Source organism: Cariama cristata, unplaced genomic scaffold, assembly GCF_000690535.1.
Source record: "Cariama cristata isolate BGI_N322 unplaced genomic scaffold, ASM69053v1 scaffold1408, whole genome shotgun sequence".
NCBI lineage: Eukaryota > Metazoa > Chordata > Aves > Cariamiformes > Cariamidae > Cariama > Cariama cristata.
The window spans coordinates 556-20,764 of NW_009629250.1; the positions used below are offsets into that span (position 1 = coordinate 556).

Sequence of the window (20,209 nt, forward strand, 5' to 3'; positions counted from 1 at the left end):
TTGTGTGGTGTTGCATGATATGGGAAAGAATCCTGAGAGAGAAGGGAAGGGAATAACACAAAGTGTAGACTTTAGCACTAGTGGAGTGGGAGAATTCAGCAGTTTATGAGTCATCTATATGACAAGCTTTTATACTTTCAAAATCTCTACAACTTTCAGTACTTCTCTTACGTTGCAATTAGAAAAATGTGGGGGTTTTTTTGCTATTTTATCAAGTATTTGGTTCAAAGATGCACAGTGAATTAGTGGCAAATCTAAGATTGTTCCTTGGAGTTCTGGAATGTTTGTTATGAATGTGTGGCTGCAGATGTGGAAAACTTGAGGAAAAGCATCTACTACTATTTCCATGTCTCCAGACAGCAATTCTCACCTTCCCTACTGCTGCTTTGCATAATGGCAGGTGGTGAGTTCATGCTTTTTTCGCTGACATAAGTCTCAGTGACACATACTGCACCTACAAGTCCTGACTGACAAAACAATGATCTCACTCTGCAAATCAGTTAGTCTGTAGATTGTTCTCTGTAATTGGCAAGGGAGTGGAGTATCTCCTGATTAAAAGCAAAGCTGGAGAACTTATTTAATGTTTTGGTGGTGTTTTTTTCACCTATTAAACCAGAGATTTACTGTCAGTAGTGCTCCTTAAGAGACCTCAGAAATGAGCAGTAGAGAGAAGTAAATGTATACATTGTAGATACCTGGGTTTATTTGTCTATATCCAGCGAGAATAACACTAGAAATCAGCACTTCCACTTAATTAGGTGGTGGAAATGCGATGGCCACCTGTAGGTCACAGAAATCCAGAATGAAAATCATACTCTCCTCTGCCAAAGGATCACATAATTAAGGTCCAGATATTGATATATTTTAAAGCAGTATTTGAAAATAAATTGGGAGCAAGAGAAAGGGCTGCAACAGGATAGAGGACAGGTGAAATTCCTTCCATTTAATGAAATGTATAGTTTGAACTCCTAGTTAATGACTTTATTGCTATAAATCAGTTTCAAGATTTTTGTCTTCCTGACAGTAGAACTACAGGCTCAAAATTTGTACTGTGCAACATCCCACCTACTTTACACTCCCCTTTCATCTCTGTCAGACTGTAGAACTACGTATCACAGCCTTAGAACTCGCCCGTAATAAATGTAAGGATTTCTAGGCAGCTTTTTTTAAGAAACTTATCATATAGGCAACTTGGACTAAATAACTTTAATGTTTGCCTAGGTATTAATATATCAAGGTGAAACAGAGTATAAGAAAATGATTTTTTGAATCTCATACAAAAATATATGGCAATACCATTTATTCTCATTGCTTTTGGAATGACACATCTGGAAGCTGAACATAATGTTCTTGATGTGAGCTCAGACATCTCTTTGGATGCAGCCTAGTTGATCAATAGGTATGAGTAAACTGATAGCAGAGAAGAGCGTGGCAGAGAAATAGGTTTTCGGTAAATAGGAATATGATTCAGACCTGAGGTGAGAATGAGGCCTCTTAACCAAAATTAAATAAATTATAATTGTTGACATTCTTGTGACCACTTCAAAAGGTAATATGAGAATGAAGTTGCTCTGGAGTTGCCTAGAGATACTGTAAACACGATGACTTCAGAATCTTATTTCTAGCTATTCTCTTGTTTAAATGTAACCTAGAGAAACTGATGAGGGAAGAGGTTGAATTAGAGAGATGTCTCTTACATCTCCCTGCAACTGCATGAAAGCAAATGCTTAATTGATGTTTAAAAGCAGATAACCTTGTAGCACTTTATTCACAGCTTACCCTAATATTCAAAGGATTGTTTTGAATAAGAATGGAAGGCATGAAAAGCAAACTGGAGCATGAAATAAGTCAGCTGATTTGAGAAAGAGCCTGGTGTCAATCAGTAAAAAGTTAACGATAGGTTTGTAATGCTGTCAACCACCCAGAAGGCCCAGGGGCTTAGAGTGCTAAAGCAGAATGTAGTTTAAGATCTGTTAACGCCCACCATTTGGATTATTTCAGTGTAGTTAAAAGCTTTTAAATGTCTGTGGAAAGCGGGGGCTCAGAGCTTAATCTTAGAGTGCCTTATGCTCTCCATGGGAGGCCTGAAACTGTTGGCAAGTTCTCCTATCTGCTTGTTTGTTAAAAACAGCAAGAATTTTGTTTTCTGTGACTTCCTCAAAAAGCTGATGAACTGCCAGTTACTGAAGAGGAAAGAACAAACAAAACAATCTGACAAACTGACGTCTTTCTGCCTGTTTGTGGATCAGGACTTCAACTTTCATGGGTGTTAACATAAGCAAAAGATAAAGAGGCTAACAACCCTTTTCTTGCTCTGTCTGCTGCAGCCTCACTTCTCTAGGACAAAACATCCTACTGGTTGCTGCCCACAGAATTGCCCAAGAAAAAACTTCATAGATGAGAGATTTAAGTTTCTAAAGAAAAAAAGGTAGAACAGCATTTTTAAATAGAAGATGAACCGTAGGCTGAAGAATACGGCCTTGTTCTTTCCCTTGTGTAAACTGCTGTTAGAGGTTCTTTTTTTTATTTTCCCAAGAATGCTAATTCAGTCACTCGAAGCTATGGCTTCTCGAAGCAGCCTTAAAGACTAACATTCTTGGTCTTAGAGAAATCATTTTCGTGAAGATACCTTTTCCTAACGTTGCTTTTAATCACGTTGATAGTTCTGATACTGTAGTACATCTCAGGGATGCTTTGCTCTTTGTTAATTTTGATGGCCACCATGCAGGTTTGACCCAAAATTTTGGTTTGTGGTAACTGACTCTGATTAAACTTAACCCCAAAAGCAGCATCTCTGAGATACTTTTACAGATGACCCCTCCTAGTGTGTAGCCTCTACAGTATTTAGTTTTCAGTGTTATGTTACTGTGTGAGAAACCTACACAAGTGGAGAGAAAGGCATAAGTTGGGAAGTAACAGTTCAAAAAAGACCTCCAAGTCTGCAAAACAAGAAAACAAAGACATGCACGCGCACATAGCCTCACACAAAATAATACACTCTTCCCAAATAAACTCTTTCTGTAACGCTTCTTGGATTTTTGATGAAAGCTGAGATACAAGCGTGTCCATTTCATGACTGATTTCTTTTCACCAAGTCTTTTGGATTGTAAAGTAAACTTTAATATGGATTATTTTTCTTCTTTTTCCTCCTTGCTCAGTAACTTATATTTGAGAAACAGGTCAAGAAACACACATAGTTTACATTCAGACTTTGTTTTTCTCTGGCATGTCTTCTGGCTTCTAAGAGAAATATTGTTACTGAACTGTAGATGTCAGTTGTGCCAATGCACACACACACTCCCTTTCCACATTGTTTGCCATGACTCTTAATATAAAGTTCAGAAGCTCTCTAGTTGCTTCAAAAAATCCTGCTTGATAGAAAAGCAGTTGGTGCCTACCTTTTCTGTGTTTCTTGGGTAAAGTAAGTTTGTTACACTAAGAAGGTTTCAAATAGACTTAATGGGAAATTGAAATAAGCCAAGCATGATTTTATATATGAGAGCTTCTCACTCAGCAAACTTAAGGTGATAAACCAGCAGATGCTCTCCTGTGCTTTCAAGTGTGTTTTGAGATATACCTCCTACAGATTTTTAAGCATGAAAAATTGCTATATATGAAGTTCTACTGTCTCTCCTTTAAGATAACTCTGACATATTCCCTACAGAAGGAAGTTGTATGCAGAAAACTTGCCTCAAAACCTAGTGTTCAATTCCTGTGCATGAGCAGCAGAGCTCTGAGACTCTATTCACCCAGAGAAATATCCAGTTCTTTGCAGGGCAGACATCCATGGTTTGTATGTCTTGACACTTAGGCACACGTTTCCATTCTAAACCACGCTACGCAGCCTTTTTCTGATATTTACAACTTTATAAACATGAAGTACAAGAAGAGTCTTTACCTTTTAATCCTGTGCTGGTGGCTTTCTGGTTTACCCTTTACAGAGGAGCTCCTGAGGTTAAGCTTCTGTATAATCCGAAAAACATGGTTTCAAATATTTGCCCAAGTGATGTGACTTGAGTGGCATTCCATCAAGTATTTTCTGCATGCCTTCCACTTCTAGTTCTGATCTCGTTGTTCAAGGGTTCATCTTCAGGAGGGGTGGTGTGAGAGAGAAGCTGACTTCTGCAACTGCAGCGGACAGGCAAACCGATTACTTTGTGCTTGGGGAATCTGGTTCTGCCTGTTTGAAACCCAGCCTTGCCGAGAGGCGGATCACTGCTGGAGCTGCCCAGTAGCAGCAAACGTCTAGGAGCAGCTCCCTCGGTGAGAGGCCTTGTAAGCTGGATGGGGAGCACTGCCTACCTGTGAAGCTCAAGTGTAAGTGCAGGGGTTGCTTTCTTCTACACTAAAGCACGAAGGAAAAAGGAAGCAAGGGTAGGTCATGGATCTATTAATGCATTTACCTGAAAAGGGAAAAAAAAAAACAAACAACTTCCAGCAAAATAACACCCTTTATCACAGTATCTTAAAAATATTTTGAACTCCTTTTATAAGTTTGACCTAAAGGCTGAAGCAGGCAGGGGGGTACAGCCAGCAATGTCTGACCTGTGCAAAACCCTTTCAGTTCTTGAGAAGCATACAGTGGAGACAACTATTTGGATATGCTGCTTTTCCAGATACGGCACTGCAGCTGTCTTTTTTGAATGCAGTTGGTGTTGCAATGGGAGTCCTGTGGAGAAAATGGAAACTAATTGACCAAAAAGACAAACCTTACCCCTTTCAAGGTGTTAGAGGTTAAAAATCAGCGGGTACTGCAAGTTATAGGACATTAGTGTCACACTCACACTGAGCTATGCAGCTCACCAACATTTCATTCTGCTTCAGCTGTGCTTTGTGCAATGTGCAATCCAATAATCTAGTAAATAGTGCAGTTATTTAATCTTCAGGTGAGAAAGGAATAGGCTGTGGCAACAAACTCTGTGTTCATAAATATTTTCTCAACTAGATGTAGATGAATTGATGGCACTGCTGAGGAATGCTTTTTGAGACTTAAGGGGCAGTGCAGTAGGATTTTCAGACTGTAACAAAGATAGGTTATGTGGGGAAAAAAAAAGTTGAGATAATTGTTTCCAATATTTTAATTATATTCTATAGCTTTCTTGAATTTCATTTCAGTGTTTCCCTGGTTTAGCTTTGGCCTTATTTCATAGCTGAACACTGAGAGGATATTACTTGTTCTAGCTGGTTGGTGAGAAAGAATAGTGCCGATGTATCATAAGCATATTGAAAATGTCATAGGGTCTCTCTGTGCATTGAACAACATTGAGGGAATCTGCACTCAATCATACAAAGTACTGTAGAAGTACTCTTTTTGTTGAGAAGTGGGAATGGATTATCAAAAGAAGGGCGGGGAGGAGAGCCTTACGCTCTTTCTAGCTTTGCAGGCAAGTCAGCAAAGTTTTGCTTATCAGTATGATGTAGGGGCTTTTATCCCCAAGGTGATGATAAATAGGTGGACCTTTTGGACCACAAATAGTTAAGACTGAGGAAGATTGAGAGCGAATGGCCATTTGGGAAACTGTCTTTCTATGGTCTCCTTCATAAACTTCTTGAAAAGAAAGCTTAGATAATGAATCAGTGCCTGAGGTCAGTGGTGACAAAGAATGGTTTTTGTGAGCTGTAGATGCAACACAGCTTTTATTTTAATGTCTTCTTGAAGCTAAAAAACTCTTGGGAGCAAAATAGTTAAGAATTGAGGCTCTCATACTGCAATTCTGGAAAATAGGAAGGAAGAAGGGCTTAGAGCAAACTGAAGTGCTGACAAGTTCTGCTAACTCTGGAGTGAATTCTTACCACTGTTCCTGCTAGCAAGGACTATGATAAATCCAAAGTACAAGCTTTGGCCTCACATTCCCTAAAAGCCATTTGAGTTAATGAGGATGACTTGAGGTTTCAGAAGAAAGACTATGATCTGTGGTTCCAAAGCCATCTGCCAGTGCATTCATGGAAGCCAAATATCTGTGATTTTTTATCCAGAAAGTTGAATCAGAGTTCTCATGTAATGGAAGAGTTGCTAAATTTCAGAACAACATTATTTTAGTAGAATTTCTTTACGAGAGTGAGAGAGAGAAGTGCAATTTTCAGATTCCCCAATGCTACACAATACTCTTCTGTGCAGCTTTTGCACTTAGGCTGGAATATTACTGTTGTAGAAAGTGCAAAAGAAGATTGCATTGTATACTTGTATTCCAAAATTATCTACGCTGGTCCAAAACAAACAGTACATACAGTTGTCATGCTGAAAAACAGTAACTATGAACAGGAGTAGTCTATTGCCCATAAAATATTATTTATTATCTTTGTAATTCATAGAGTTTTACCATACTAGCTTTGAATTAAGAGCAGGTAATGGGAGAAGAAAGACTATGTGTCCTATTGTCACAAAGAGGTTTTATGGAAGATGGGAACAACTCTTTTCATGACTTTACCTCTCTTGTGAAGTTTTGTTTGTTCCTTATAAAACTCTCAGACCCTCAAGAAACATTAATGATGTCCTCTGTGTTTCTTTTTGTCATTTTTGTTTGTTTGTTTAAAAGATATATTTTGGTCTCAATTTCCCCATTGGTTATTAAAAATTTGCTTGTAAGTGAACTCAGAAAATCGTTGACTGACATGACTGCAAGCTTGCTTTTTGAAGTTTCTTCATAGGGAATGCATCTGCTTGACTAACACATTCCTAAGTATTTAGGTAAACTTAGGTTGTTAATCCATTCTGCCTTCTTGGATGTTGACCGACTTAAATCCATTTTAATCAAGACATTGAGGTCTCGAGGATAATCAAGGCCTGTGAGTTTCATGAAAATGATTACTTGGATACCTGAGAGAAATCCCTATATGAGAAAAGATTTTGCCTTTCTGTCAGAGCTAGTTCCATACAGGTTTTGGCAGTTCCCCTTCCTTTTTCTTACACGTGATTTGCAATGTACCTTTTAGGGCTTTCGATTGGAAGCTTTTCTTACAAAGTACGTCTTTTGTAACCTATGTGTTTTATGCACCTTTTTTTTTGCTTCCCTCTATTTAAGAAGAAGGTAAGGGTTTTTGAGCCATTTACTCAAGTTCCTCCCTCCGAGCTTGAAGTTTGACTGAGGAAGAGCAGGTTCAAAACATCACATATCAAATTGTCTGGCGTCAGAGAGAAATTGTGGATAGGAGGCAGACCCAAGATGATCATGAAGCAGTATTACACGGGGCAATGCGTATGGTTTGGGAAGTGTCCAAGCTCTGAACTTTGATCCATAGACTCCAACAGATTGTACTGTGTAGCTCTAGATGTAGAACAGCAGTCTTTTCCATCCATCTTCTCAGCTGTAAAGTAGAATTGCCTTGTCTATTCAGAATTATGAAATAATTGCGAAGCACCTTCGTAATTCTTTAGTGTTAGTATCCGCTGAAAATAGCGTATGGACTAAGGTATTTATTAAGTAGGAAGAACAATAAAGAATGAGAGCTGAAACAAGGTGTTTTTTCATTACTTTCTCCTCCTTCCCCTTCTTCTTCCTGCTTTTGTCAAGAACTGCGCTTTTGGGGATCTGGGAATGTCTCTGGTGTCAGGGTGCTAAGTGCTTCTTTTGATCCTTTCTTTAGGCTGGCAAATAAGCAGGACAGAGAAGGAGCTCTGCCAGAAGCAGATATAATCGAGTCCTTAGCTCTGGAGAAGCTGGTCAATGAACACAAGTGTCCGTGTCAAATTGTAAGTCTATTTTAAGATGCTTCATTTTCTAAGATATGTGTAAATCTTGCAATAAGGTAGGAGATTGTACCGCGTAGCATGAGACTAAAACTGAACCCCTGCCATCCCAGCAAGAATACAGTACATATATCTGTCGTGCAAGCGATTCTGCTGTTCACCTTGATGTTCTGCTTCTGGATCTGTTGAAGAAATCTTTAGAACAAGGATCCTCCAAGTGTACCTGCTGGTCCATTCTGAAACCATGGGAGAATAATTAGTTACTGGTGTGGTTTAAAACTTGTTTAATTCGACAGCAAGTTTAGTATCCCACCTTTTTAAAAAGAAGCCGGAAACAGAATTTGCCTACGTTGACATTCAGGAAGGACCGCTGTTCAGAGATTATGTTTGTCTCATTTTTGTTCCTAGCTAAACCCATTGTTTAGCCTGAGTCACAATCAGTGAGTCACCAAGCAGTAAGAACTTAATCTACTTCCTAGGGCATCTAATTCCCAGCACAGTAGTCCTCAAAGAACACTGTTAGACCTAGTTGCTAATTAGTATTTCTCCTAAAATAACTACATTTCAGATGTAGCATTCACAGTCATGATAAAAAAAAACCAAGCAAACAAACATAAAAAGGAGGGGTAAAGGGAAGCCAAAACCAGAAATCTGTATAAAAGCTACTTAATATTGGTCAATATTTGAGATAATTTAACCAAATCAGTAGTCCCTGAATCAGCAGTTTTCTTTAAGTCTTTGTTTTAATCAACCAGTTTGTTCATTAACTATTTGTGGGCCTTACTTCTATAACCTTTTTTCTAATTGGACTAAGAACCATTTTAAAAGATAATGAGAGTTATGCTGTTATTAACCAAAATGAGCAGACAAAACCATTCCAGCTGGTATTTGGGATTTGAAATGGAAAAAGGACTTTTAATTCCCTAGGAAAAGTTGCAAAACTTAGAGGGTAACACATATTGCTGGTTTTTTCTCTCGAAAGTTGAGTTAGAGCAGGGCATAGCTACGTTCATTGTCCGGACTCTTGAGTGCTTTTCTTGAGTCAGTGGACTTTGCACTGTGCATATGAAGCGATCATAAAAAGAAAAATGGCAAGTTTGCAGGTTTTTTTCCAAGGGACTTGTGTGACCAAAAGAGTTTCCTGCCAAGCATTATCAGGATAAAAGACCTGAAGATTCGAGTGTCTTTTTCCAATACTTTAGAATGACCTAAATTTGGACATGTTCCCGTAAAATGCTGCCGTTGTTCTCCATTTGTCCCTTGGGTGTATTCAACAAAGAAAGGAGATCACACGCTCTAGAAGTCACTTTAGCTGAAAGCAGCGGAGAGCCTTCCCTACTGAAATGGGCAGCTTCTTTACGAGGCTCGTGAAAGGTAAACATGGTCCCAGGTTCTTTCAGTGTGATGACTCCTGGGGTGATGTGAAACAGGATTTAGATAAAATTAGGCAAGGACCAAAACCCCTCTGGTTTGTTCTTATTCTTTTAATCAGTTTTCTTGTGCATCTTTACATTTCCCCACCAAGTCTTAAAGCAAATGGAAGGAATAATTTGTCTCCCTGTCACACAGCGTCAGCGAGAGTGACCTGCCTCTTTTTTTTTTTCCATATCTCTTTATGCTCTATGTTTTGAAATATCTGTATTTTATATTTTATATCTAACTGAACTACAGCAACAATAATCTTGGTGCAAACACAGAATAAAATTGCCCTGGTGCTGTCTATTGTTTTATCTTGTTTTCTCTGAGAAACAAGGTATTAGTGCCTCTACATCTTCTTCCCGATCAGGTTCTGACGGGGAGTCTTGTAGCGTTCGACAGTGAGCAACACTCACAGTTGAGCCTGAATTTAGACAAAGTAGGAATGTATTAAAATGCCAACGAGGTTTGGCACCCTGGGGGGACATAACAGGTCAGAATTCTTTTTTCCTCTTGTAAATTGTACCTACCCTGTCTGCCTCTGGTGCCATTTAAAGGCTTGTCAAAGGAAGAGAGAACACAGAGAATTTTGTAGGTGTTGACATTGGTGAGTTAATCGTTTTTAATCTTCCTTCTTTCATGAACACAAAGCTGGAACACAGTCCCTGTGTGAAATAGCATTTCTTCGTGTCAGATCCAGAGGTGGCTCTATTCAATTATTATTCAGAGAAGAGTTGAAAAGACCCATACAGTGCTCCAAAACGTTCTGGAAAATAATTCTGAAGAGATCTTGAGAGGTTGTCGAGTCCTTTCCCATGTTCTAAGCTAAAAGTAAGCTGTATCTCTCTTGTTTCAGTTACAGTGCATTACACTTGTCCTCCTGACAACGAACATGAGAACATGGACTATTTATTAACCAGCAGAAAACCAGAACATACGTATTTGGTGTTGATTAATTATATTTCTATATAGATGCATAGATATGGATGTGTATAGAAATCTAGACATGTAATAGGTGTATAAGTCACAGCTGCATCTATATGTAACAGGTGTGTATATATCTGCCTAGAGATAGACAGGCAAACATGTTTTTCTGTGCAGGAGTCTAGTGTTTTTGAAATGGGACTGGAAGTAATGGAATTTGGTAGAGCTGATGTAATTGGTATCTTGGCCAGAAAAAGCACCTCCATTTGTAGAATACCTAAATGCCAATTTATTTCCCATACTTCTCAGTGTTTGGCAAGCTTCACAGTCAACAGTCGTTGTTTGGCTGATTTCTTGTTCTCAGTCAAGGAATACAAGTAATTTTCCCCTCCTTTTCCTTATATTTACAGGAACCTTGCTCAGCTATCATGGGCTGTGGGAAAAAAATGGATAAATCGATAGAAAAGGGTTTATATTGGCTTCTACATAGCATAGCAAAAGATTTTGATGCCTTAAATGAGCGCATCCGAAGAGACACCACAGAACAAAAAGCATTTGAAGAACAAAAGAGACTGGAGCGAGCGGAGCGAGTGAGAAGGATACGAGAAGAAAGGTATTGCCTCTGTCATTTCTGCTACCTCCCTTTCCTCCCTTTCTCGAAGGGACTTGATTCCTTGCTGTCCATGGACCTTCTGGGAACCAAGCTCTCAAGGACTTCGAGCTGCCAAGCCCTGTTGGATTGTGTGGGCTTTCTGCCATGTTGAGCGGTCTAGCGAGGAGGACTGACTTTGAAGCCCGTCTCAAAGAGATTGTCTGATGATGTGGGCATTTTCCATCTCTTCCGTTCCCGCTCGGTGATCTTGATGGTGTTTGTTCCCTGGGAGAACTGGTTGGGTCTGAATTGGAGTAAAGGCTGAAAAGTTTTGCTAAACTTCTTGTGTCTTACAGGAAAGCTAACTAGTGACTTGTGGTGCTTTTCCCTGTAGCTGAGGGCTTCTCTGGGCTATAAGAGATGATGGCATTACCTCTTCTCATACGGCTGTTTTGCATCAAATCGATTTCTTACCACAAGAAACAGGTTAACCTTGAGTCAAGCATAATTCTGTTTCGTTCTGTGTTTTAATAATTGCCCAGACTGCTTTTTGTTCAGATCTGCTTCCCTGAACATTTTCTCAAAGCGCCTTTCCTCCGCGGTATGTCGGTAGCCATCGTCTTGTTCCAAATGGAAAACCAGAGAGAGAGGGAGTGCCCGTAAGTTTTAACATGGCCCTGGCTGTTCCTTCCAAGTAGTGTGGTTTCACAGGTGGATCGGTGACCTCCTTTTCCTTCCCACCTGTGCCTCTGAACAAGGGGGTTACTTCCTCTGTCAGTACTTGCCGCTGTAAAGCAGGTGTAACAGTGACTTCCTATGCATAAGTACCATCAGGAGAGAAAAGCATTTGATGAACGTATACATTATTAATTAAATTACTCTATATTAAATTATAGATAATGTTTCTTATATAGAGATCTAGTACATAAAATATAACTATTGCTGGTGCAACAACAGTATACTGAGCATGATGTGTCTTTCTGAACTTTTCTGACTCTAGCTGAAGCAAATATGATTCCCTAAGTGTTACTACCTATGTATATTAAGAAGAATCTAGAATTCTGAGAAATGGAGGTGCATTAAAAATAGAAGAAGAGGTTTTGGATAGTCTGGTTTCCCACTATATAATTTTTTTTTTAAAATGATTGACCACCTTGAAACAATTGTTATAAAAGATTACGAGTGTGAAAATTTCAGCATGAAAATTTCAGCATACTGTTCAACAATCAAAACATTCCAGTTACAGGTGTATTCTGTCACATGTCCTGTCCTCAGAAACTGCTTCTACTTCTTGAAGTGCCGATTGAACATTCAGGCACATAGCAACATGTGTTTGTACCTCTGCCATAAAATATACTTGTGCTTTAGTGATGTTAGCCTGTCAGTGTGATTTCTGTAGAATGTTTTCAAAAGTACAGAAGTGTATTGTAAAAATCAGCTGGGATAAATTGCAGGAGGAGTTAGATGAGCTAATAAGTGTTCTCTATTAGGTAAAACTTATGACTTGGCTTCTTCATAATTCTTTGTTCATCCCCCCTCTTTCCCCTCCCTCCACCCCCCCAAAAAAACAACCAAACCCCAAAACCACTCAACCAACAACACCATAAACCCAACCACAAAGGGAAAAAGAGGAAGGCAGAAGTGTACGTGATGAGGAAGACCCTGAACCTCGGAACTCTGACAACCCCTTCCAGCCTATAGCTGCTGTGATCTCCGAGGTAGGAGAATATGTGGAAATCTGGATCGTTTTAGAGCTACCACTAACAAATGTCTGAGAGGTAATGAGAAAAATGGTTTATTTCGAAGAATTGTTCTAAGTCTGCATGCACAGCATGATTTTATTTATTTATTTTTAATGTTGGCCGTCTTGTTTTGTGTGCATTGAATCAGTGCTTTCATGTTATGAAAACCCACTATTATTGATTTGGGGACAAAGAGTTTTGTAGACACAATGTAAGAAAGGTCTTGTCAACAGGTGACTGAACACGTGTCCTAATTAAACTGTGGTTATTCAGGAGCGGAAAATATTCAAGCTCTGTTAGTTTCTTCTCAAGTGTTTTAGTGATGTAGTGAGTCGTATAACATTTCCCTGACTCCTTCAACTCTCTTGATTTCTGAGCGTAATCTGTTTTATGTTGAAAAAAAATGGAGAAGTTTCCTTAGCTTTGAAATAGGGAAAGCATTTTAATATATCAAGTTTCCTTAACCTGTGGTTCTGAGTTCAGGGAGTTGTTATTGTACCATATGTTTTTATTCAGTTGAGTTGAGAGACCGCCAGCTCAAGAAATGCATAAGCTCTCAGAGACTTTTCCAGTAAGTCGTTCAGACATTTGCTTCTCTCCAGGAGAAAAGCGCCCACATCCATGTATCTGGTAAAGTCAGCTGCATGCACAACAGTACACTTGATAATAACAGACCGAGGAAGAAGAGAAGGGTATAGCTGCGAGTATTGCAGAGACAGGGATATAGTGATCTGGAACCTGTGAAACAGCCTGACACTTGGTATTTGTCTAAATCATGGTAGCACTTTCTGGATACTTCAGCTGTTTGCATGTGTAGTTTGTTTTAACTAAAACATTAAAAAAACCAGTTAGCTGAAGAGGAAGAAATTAAAAATTTTTGAACCTTTTGCTCAGGACTGTTGATGTTTTTTATACAGCTACCTTTTTTTTGTCATATGAACAAAAAGAAACCAAGAAGGCAGGGTATAAACCTAAAGATCATTTCTTTTGCTGTTAGTAATTTTTTTTAAAAAAATTATTTTTTCAATCCTCTGAACAGGATATTGGAAATTTAGTTTCTTCATCTGTTTAAAAATATTGTCTATGCTAGATGTGGAACAGAAAAATATTTTAGGAATATTTTGATTTTTAAAAGAACTTTCCTCTCTTATTAGTCAGTTTACAGCATTACAAGTTGTTAAAAAAATTCTTCTACTTTTTGTTAGAAAGAAAAACAAACGGAAAAGGAAAAGAAGCAGCAAAGTTTGGAGACAGAAGAGGCTACGATTGTCTTTAAATCACAGACAGAGCAGGAACAAGTGGCTGTCCAGGACTCACCAAGTAGCAGTAGCCAAAACACAAATGATACTAGCCTGGAAACGTGCAATTCTACAACTACACGGCTTTTGCAGCCTGAAAAAGGGAATGAGCAGCAAGCCTCAGAATGCCTTGAGTCAGGTAAAACTGCTTCCTTTTAATGTGTCTTTTCATGTTATTTTTCACATAGTTCCTCCCTCTGTCTGTATTGTTTTTCGTGGTACCACACATCAATTGAATCTCTTCAAAACATAAAAATATGCATTAGGTTATTGTACTGGGAAACCTGCTCTGAAGAAGTGCATGTTTGTTGGTATGACTGATACAGTAGCGAAACTAGGTTCATTTTTATCACAATCAAATACCTGGTCCCTTCCCATCAGTATTGGCTAAGCTGAATTTATGTATTAAAACATAGTTTGCATATATTTTATGCTTACAGTTTATTTTCTATAGCAAAATGTTGTGTAAATTTTACATTTCACACAGTTTTCTATATAAGGTTTGACCGAAATCGCTGATGTATCTCAACCCAACAAGATGGTCTTGCAAGATGATCTAAGATATTCTCTGAATATAACAGTATGATACGTAGTGCTTTATTTCTGTTTGGTGCAGATAACATTAAGAAAAAAAGTAAAAAAACAATATTAAGAAGGTGCCACAGAGTAGAACCTGTTAACACAGAGGATGCTGTTCCCAAAAATGCTACAGCACCACCAGCTCTTCCACCAGGTAAGTGTACTAACCAATAATAATCGATGTCTCAATTTGTGATTATTAATCCTTTCAAATATTCCTTTGTGAAGGATGAAACTGGAATGGTCTTCATACAGAGAGATGCTAGTAAACCTTACTCTCCAGGAAATCGTTGCTGTAGTTTCCCACTTCATGGTATGAAGTTTCAGCAGTATTGATTTGCTCTGCTCTGTGGGGGAAGCTGTTACTATTTTCACACAAAAAGAGCCAGAAACTTGACTACTCACTGATGAAAAAGTGGTGAAAAATATCACTATATTTAAGGATAAATCAGTTTATTTTTGAAGTCTTTCATCAGTATTCACTCTATAGACAATATATTACATACTTTTGGCATTTCTACATGCTTTGATTTCTCCCAAAGAGAATGGGCTTCCATCCATTTCATAAGAATCAAGTGCAGTCCTGGTGTATTTTGACTGTCTTTGTTTTCCTTTAGTTGGCTGGGGAACTCCCAAACTTCATAGCCTTCGAAAACTTGAGCCTCTTGGGGAAACACATCACGCTGGTAATTGAAAATATTTTGGGTCTTGTGCTTTTTTAAAACATTCTCCATTGTTCATTCGCTTCTACATTCATTTCATTCTTCATCTTTTTTTAATTTCTTAATGTCAATTTTCCTTGACCAAAAGCTAACCCTTTTGCTTAGTAGAAAGCGTTTTTTTGATTTTTCAAGTCTTAGTTCTTTTTTTACCAAAAAAGTGGCACAGGATATCAGAAGCTCTTAATGATCTGAAGTTATTTGCAGAGCAGCACGCACCTAAATATTATAATGTGCCATATAACAAAGAGTAACAAGACCAGTTACTTGAAAGATTCCAAACACATACTGCATTCCAAGAGAAAGTTTCAAAGTGTATTTCTGTTGTCCCTATGTAGACAGTTCATCATTATCTGATGCAGTGGTGACAGGAGTTAAGTTACGTGGGCACTGGAAGAAGTCTGAGGTACTGGGCAGAGAGGATACTGCAGAAGGACCTAAGCAGGACTGCAGGGCTTATTCATTTGGCAGCCACAGTGGCTCTTCCACATCCAGGCTGGTTCTGCACGAAGCTGCCTGTTTGTTTCCACATTGATGTTACGATCTGATCTGGAAGTACTCATTGCTTCATGATATTGAACCCCAGTGGGCCCCATGTGTTTCTGTAGTTCTGTGAACTGTAGCCCACGCCCAGAGGAATTTGCTGGGGGTAAGCTGCCTCCTTGTGTCACCTCTTGAGATAGTCAAAAATGTCTTCACCGGCTGCTTCTGTTTCCGTATGGTTTTAAAAGCATCGTCTGTAAGATCTTTGTTCTCGATTTGAGGGTGTTTTCTTGTGCAAAGGAAAGGTAAAGACAAGTGGGCCCCTCTGAATTAAGTGTGTTATGGTCGCAGCTCCCAAGGAGGGACTGCAATCCCAGCTAGGATGACAAAACCAACACGGATTGGATTGTAGAAGTAACGAGACTTCCAACTGAACACTGGGTTATTGGTCTGCAAGGAGAGGTGTCGGTGATAAAGCTTGGGATCTACGGCTTGACCTGAAGAGCCGGTGTGCCTGAAAGTGCACAAACTGCTGGGAGAAGTAAGTTTAAGAACTGGAAGTGTCAAGGTGGAGTAGGCAGATCCTTGACTTCTCTCTTCAATAATGACTCTCTTCTCTTTATGGAAGATTGTTTTTCCTATGCCCATATTGGATCTTTTTCTAAGGTTCAGATGGTAATTTCTTAATTTTTCTTAGATTTTTATGTTTCACATTTTGAAAAGTCAGATGGAGACATCTGGAGTAATATAAGAGGAGGATAACCAAACCAAAGCAGTGGGAACACTTAGGCAAATTAACAAGCATGAATTGAGAGAGGAGCTCAGTGTGGCTGTAGGGATCGTTGAGCTCACCCCTGCCTTGCCTGGATCGTGCCCCTGTCACATAGTAGTACGGCACCATGTGGACATCCCCGCTGAAGTTCTGAGGCAACAGAAGAGGGAGCTTCTCTGCCAACGAATCCAAAGATGCCTGGGGGGGGAGTGAAGATCTCTAAAAGCTCGCTCTTTCTTTTTCACAGGAGCATAATTAATGTGCCTAAAATGTAATTTGTAGTCTCAATCATAAAACTGTCTTGCTCTTTTTTTTAGAGGCATGTAGACAGAAGGCGACAGAAAGAAAAGCCAAATGAAGAGGTAGGGAGGGGAAGAAAGGGCAGAGGGTGGTACTTCATTTTGATCTCAGGGAGGTAGTGTGCTTTGTAGCAAGAGCGTGGGTGGGACAAAGAGGAAAACAAACCGCTGAAGCTAGGTTCCCTACTGCCAGGTGTGTAAGCCAGTAACCTGAGGTCTGTGTTGATTTAGTCCGTTTGTAAAGTAAGGGTCATGATGGAAGTATTTTGGAACCTGACGATGGCAAAGAGGTTGGTAGGGGAACGATCTCTTGACCAGAGGTGTACCCGTTGAGATCAGAGGAAACTTGGAGCGCTCAGGGCTCTGCAGCTCAATTCAAGACATTGCCCGTTCTTTGCCGAGATGTGTTTTCTTCAGGAATTTTGAGACACTCACAAGATTCACACAGATACAGAAAATCCCAAGAAAGCAAGAAAACATTAGGAAAGCACTATTTCTAAATGAAAAAAGCTCTTCAAAGGCATGGTCCAGCCCTGTCAAACCTTTAGTTAGGTCCTGATACCAAAGAACATCAATTACTTAGTTTGCTTAAAGCAGTTTTTTTTTCCCTCAGACCACTGGAGAGCCATAGAGTCATTTAGGTTGGCAAGGACCCTTAAGATCCCTGAGTTCAACCAGTAGCCTAACACTTCCAACTCCATCTTGCACTGAGTTTAGCTTGCCGTCTGTCCTTGCCCATTTTCTGTCACGCAACAGTGTTTTTCAGTGAGTTGTCACAGGTTTTGCAGGCAGAGTGGATAACCAGCTCCTGCTTGGAAACTCATCTGAGTTTTTCTAAGACCAGTGGAGCCTACCTTTGATCCATTGTTTAGAACGTTCCCTGATTTGCATCTTTCTGAAAATATCATTCTTTATGGCTTCAGCAGAGAAATAAATCAGGTTTGATTGCCCCCCCATCCCACCCCAGCTTACCCAAAATTAACTGTAAACGTGGTTTTAAAATTTTTGCAAGAATATTTTTTTAAAGTTTTTTTTTTAAGTCTTTCAGGCGCAGTTTGCAGTGAAAGCTTAATTATTTTTTTTTTTCATTTCCTGTAGCTGGGACTTTAGTAAGGCTTTATTTTCTGTGGGGTTTTTGAATTCTCTGAATTCCCTGTTTTCTATAGCAATACGGTGTGCTGTTAAACAATTTGCTTTGACAAACTGTTATTGGCCAAGTGGCTGAAAAGTCTTTGTGTAAGGGGCAAACGAGCCCCTACCTTCATGTAGACCAGGCTGAAAAACCTCCATTCCAGTAGGATGCCCATACATGCTTTTGTCAGGACTCCAGGTAAAATTGTTAGTGTCTGTAAGAGCAAGAAAAGAACAAAGTATGGAACAGTCTGCTTTTAAAAGTTGAAGGAGCCTTGGTTATGCAGAGAGGTTATTTTCAGGAGTCCTCTCAAAGTCTGTGTCCAAGAGCATATTGATGATGCGTCCGATAGCACTTCAATTTAAGTCAACCCCCGTAAGCGTCCAAAGAGATACGACTTGTTGGAGTCGGGATTTCTGCTAGTCCAAGGAAGAACAGAGGAACAGGTGTTTCTCAGTATTCCCATGCATTCTAGTCCAGGTCTTCGTCAGTTAGGATAGCAGAAAATTTGTCTTAAAAATGACTTTTTGCTTATGTCTTAAAAATGGGGTTTTTTTGGAAGCGTCACAGACACATGGTAGACCTTGCTGCTGAAATGTTTAAAATCAGTAGTGTGAGGTTGAAAAAACCTCCAAAGGTCTGTTTTTCAATGCTACGTCGTCTTAATGATTTAGCGTGCAAAGTCAAAAATTCAGGCGCTGATGAGCAAGGTCTTTAGTGTCTATATTGAGTCATTTTTGTGTCATTCTTAGCAGAGAATGTTATGTTGGATGTTTAGGCAGACTTAACAGGCACTAGAGTCAATTACCTCAATCTTTAATTATACACTTACTTTCACTAAAGACTGCACTTGTTGCAGTCTCGTTCATGACTCTAGCACAACACTGGGTAACGAGTATCTATTGTCACTGGAGGATATATTTGCAAGAATGCTAAACCCCTCTCCTTCTAGGAGGTAAAATTCTCTGTCAGTCCTAAAGTCGTCTGCCAGACCTCAAGAAACTGCCTCATAATAACTCTGTTGTACAGGTTTTCATTCACCCTGTAATCATTTGTTGTGGTTTTGTTGCTTCTCACATGCTGCAATAACACCAAATTAGCTCTATTAAAATCAAAAGATTTACAACAATAATAGAAAAGTGTTATTATTTTGCTGATTCAATGTAAGGATAGCTAAAACCTTGATCCTACAGACGTGTACACATATTCTTAGAGTAATGTAATCCAACTTGCTTGCTTTTGTTGTTTTTAGCTCAGGAAGGCAATTTTAACAGAAGTTATTGCACATTTAGAACAAGTGAAATATGTTTTTCTTGGAAAATTATTATCTATTAAAGCTGAATTTTGTGTTGTTATGTCATCAAGGCTTTGTCAGGACAAAGGTTGTTTGTATAAACAAAATTTAGATTTGAGCACTTCAAAAAGCTGCTTTTCTTTTTTCTTTACTTCTACCTGTTCCCTCTCACCATCTTTCGTGGTATTATTTTGCTTGGGAAATGCTTTGCATGTACCAGGCTGCATGGATTTTTTCTTTGACATCAATTCCAAATGTTTCAGAATACTTGTTACTCTCTTGTGGTATACTTCATAGCTTTGTCTTGAACAATTTTACTAAATTCCTTTATTGACAAAAGGAAACGTTGCACTTCAATCTAAAAATTCTTACTATAGTTCTTTTAGAGAGTTAGTATGGCTTGCAAGAGAGATGCCATGCATAAATGGCCCCCAAATTTTGGATGCTGCACAGCGTTACTGTCACTTAAAATACTGCTTGTAATGCAGACTTGACTACAGCAACAATCACATTTTTCCATTGCTATTTGTAGGCATTGGGTGTCTCATTCCCTGGTTTTAGGGCTGTTTACAGATCACCTTTGGGCTTGATCTTGCAAATGCTGATGCATGGATAACAAACTGTAATTGAACCCTGGTTTGGCCAATATACCTCCAGGCATTAATTAGCGCTGTATCTCAAAGTTGCTTGTGGGAATTAGCTCTAAACATGTAGGCTACCTGGCTTTCATTAAGGCAGCAAGAATTTACCTTCTTTACACTTCCTTTATGCAAGGGAGACGGTAAATGAGAGATTAATGTGTTTTTCTTCTCTGGCGTTTCTTGTACAGATTTCTGTGGAAAGCCTTTGCCCGCGCTGACTCTACACCAAAGACCCAACAGTGATACCCATGATGTCATTGCTTAACTGGATCACAAATAGCATTTAAAAACCAGAATAAAAAAAATATATAGCAGACACTTTTTTTTTTCCCCCTTGAAGGAAGATTTTAAAAATGACACTCTATCAGCTTGTTGCAAAATAAATTGGTGACACTTAAACATGGAGTTCCTTCTGTTGTTCTTAGTTGCTCAGAGTTTGTCGTTTGCTTTTCACATCGCCAGCTCTTCTTCAGGCTTTAACGTGAAATCGAGAAAGGTCTGGGTGTCCATGGATGCTCATGTGAACATGGTATTGAATATTTGTTGGGTTTACTCAGGAAAATACGTAGCTGTAAACCTGAAGAAAAATACCTTTGAGGTCGCATAACACTGGATCGTACGTTCTGGCCCA

At 39.1% G+C, this 20,209-nt stretch overlaps 1 protein-coding gene across 1 annotated transcript; it reads left to right on the plus strand.

Moving 5' to 3' along the window:
* Window positions 1–7,584: 7,584 nt before the first annotated feature.
* Window positions 7,585–19,843, plus strand: ARL13B (ADP-ribosylation factor-like 13B; the record flags this gene model as incomplete). Its single annotated transcript, XM_009705081.1, has 7 exons — window positions 7,585–7,690; window positions 10,438–10,640; window positions 12,241–12,337; window positions 13,567–13,798; window positions 14,276–14,392; window positions 14,856–14,924; window positions 19,767–19,843. Coding segments are annotated over 7 exons (901 nt in total), but the record flags the coding sequence as incomplete, so codon positions are not given.
* Between the last annotated feature and the right edge of the window lie 366 nt (window positions 19,844–20,209).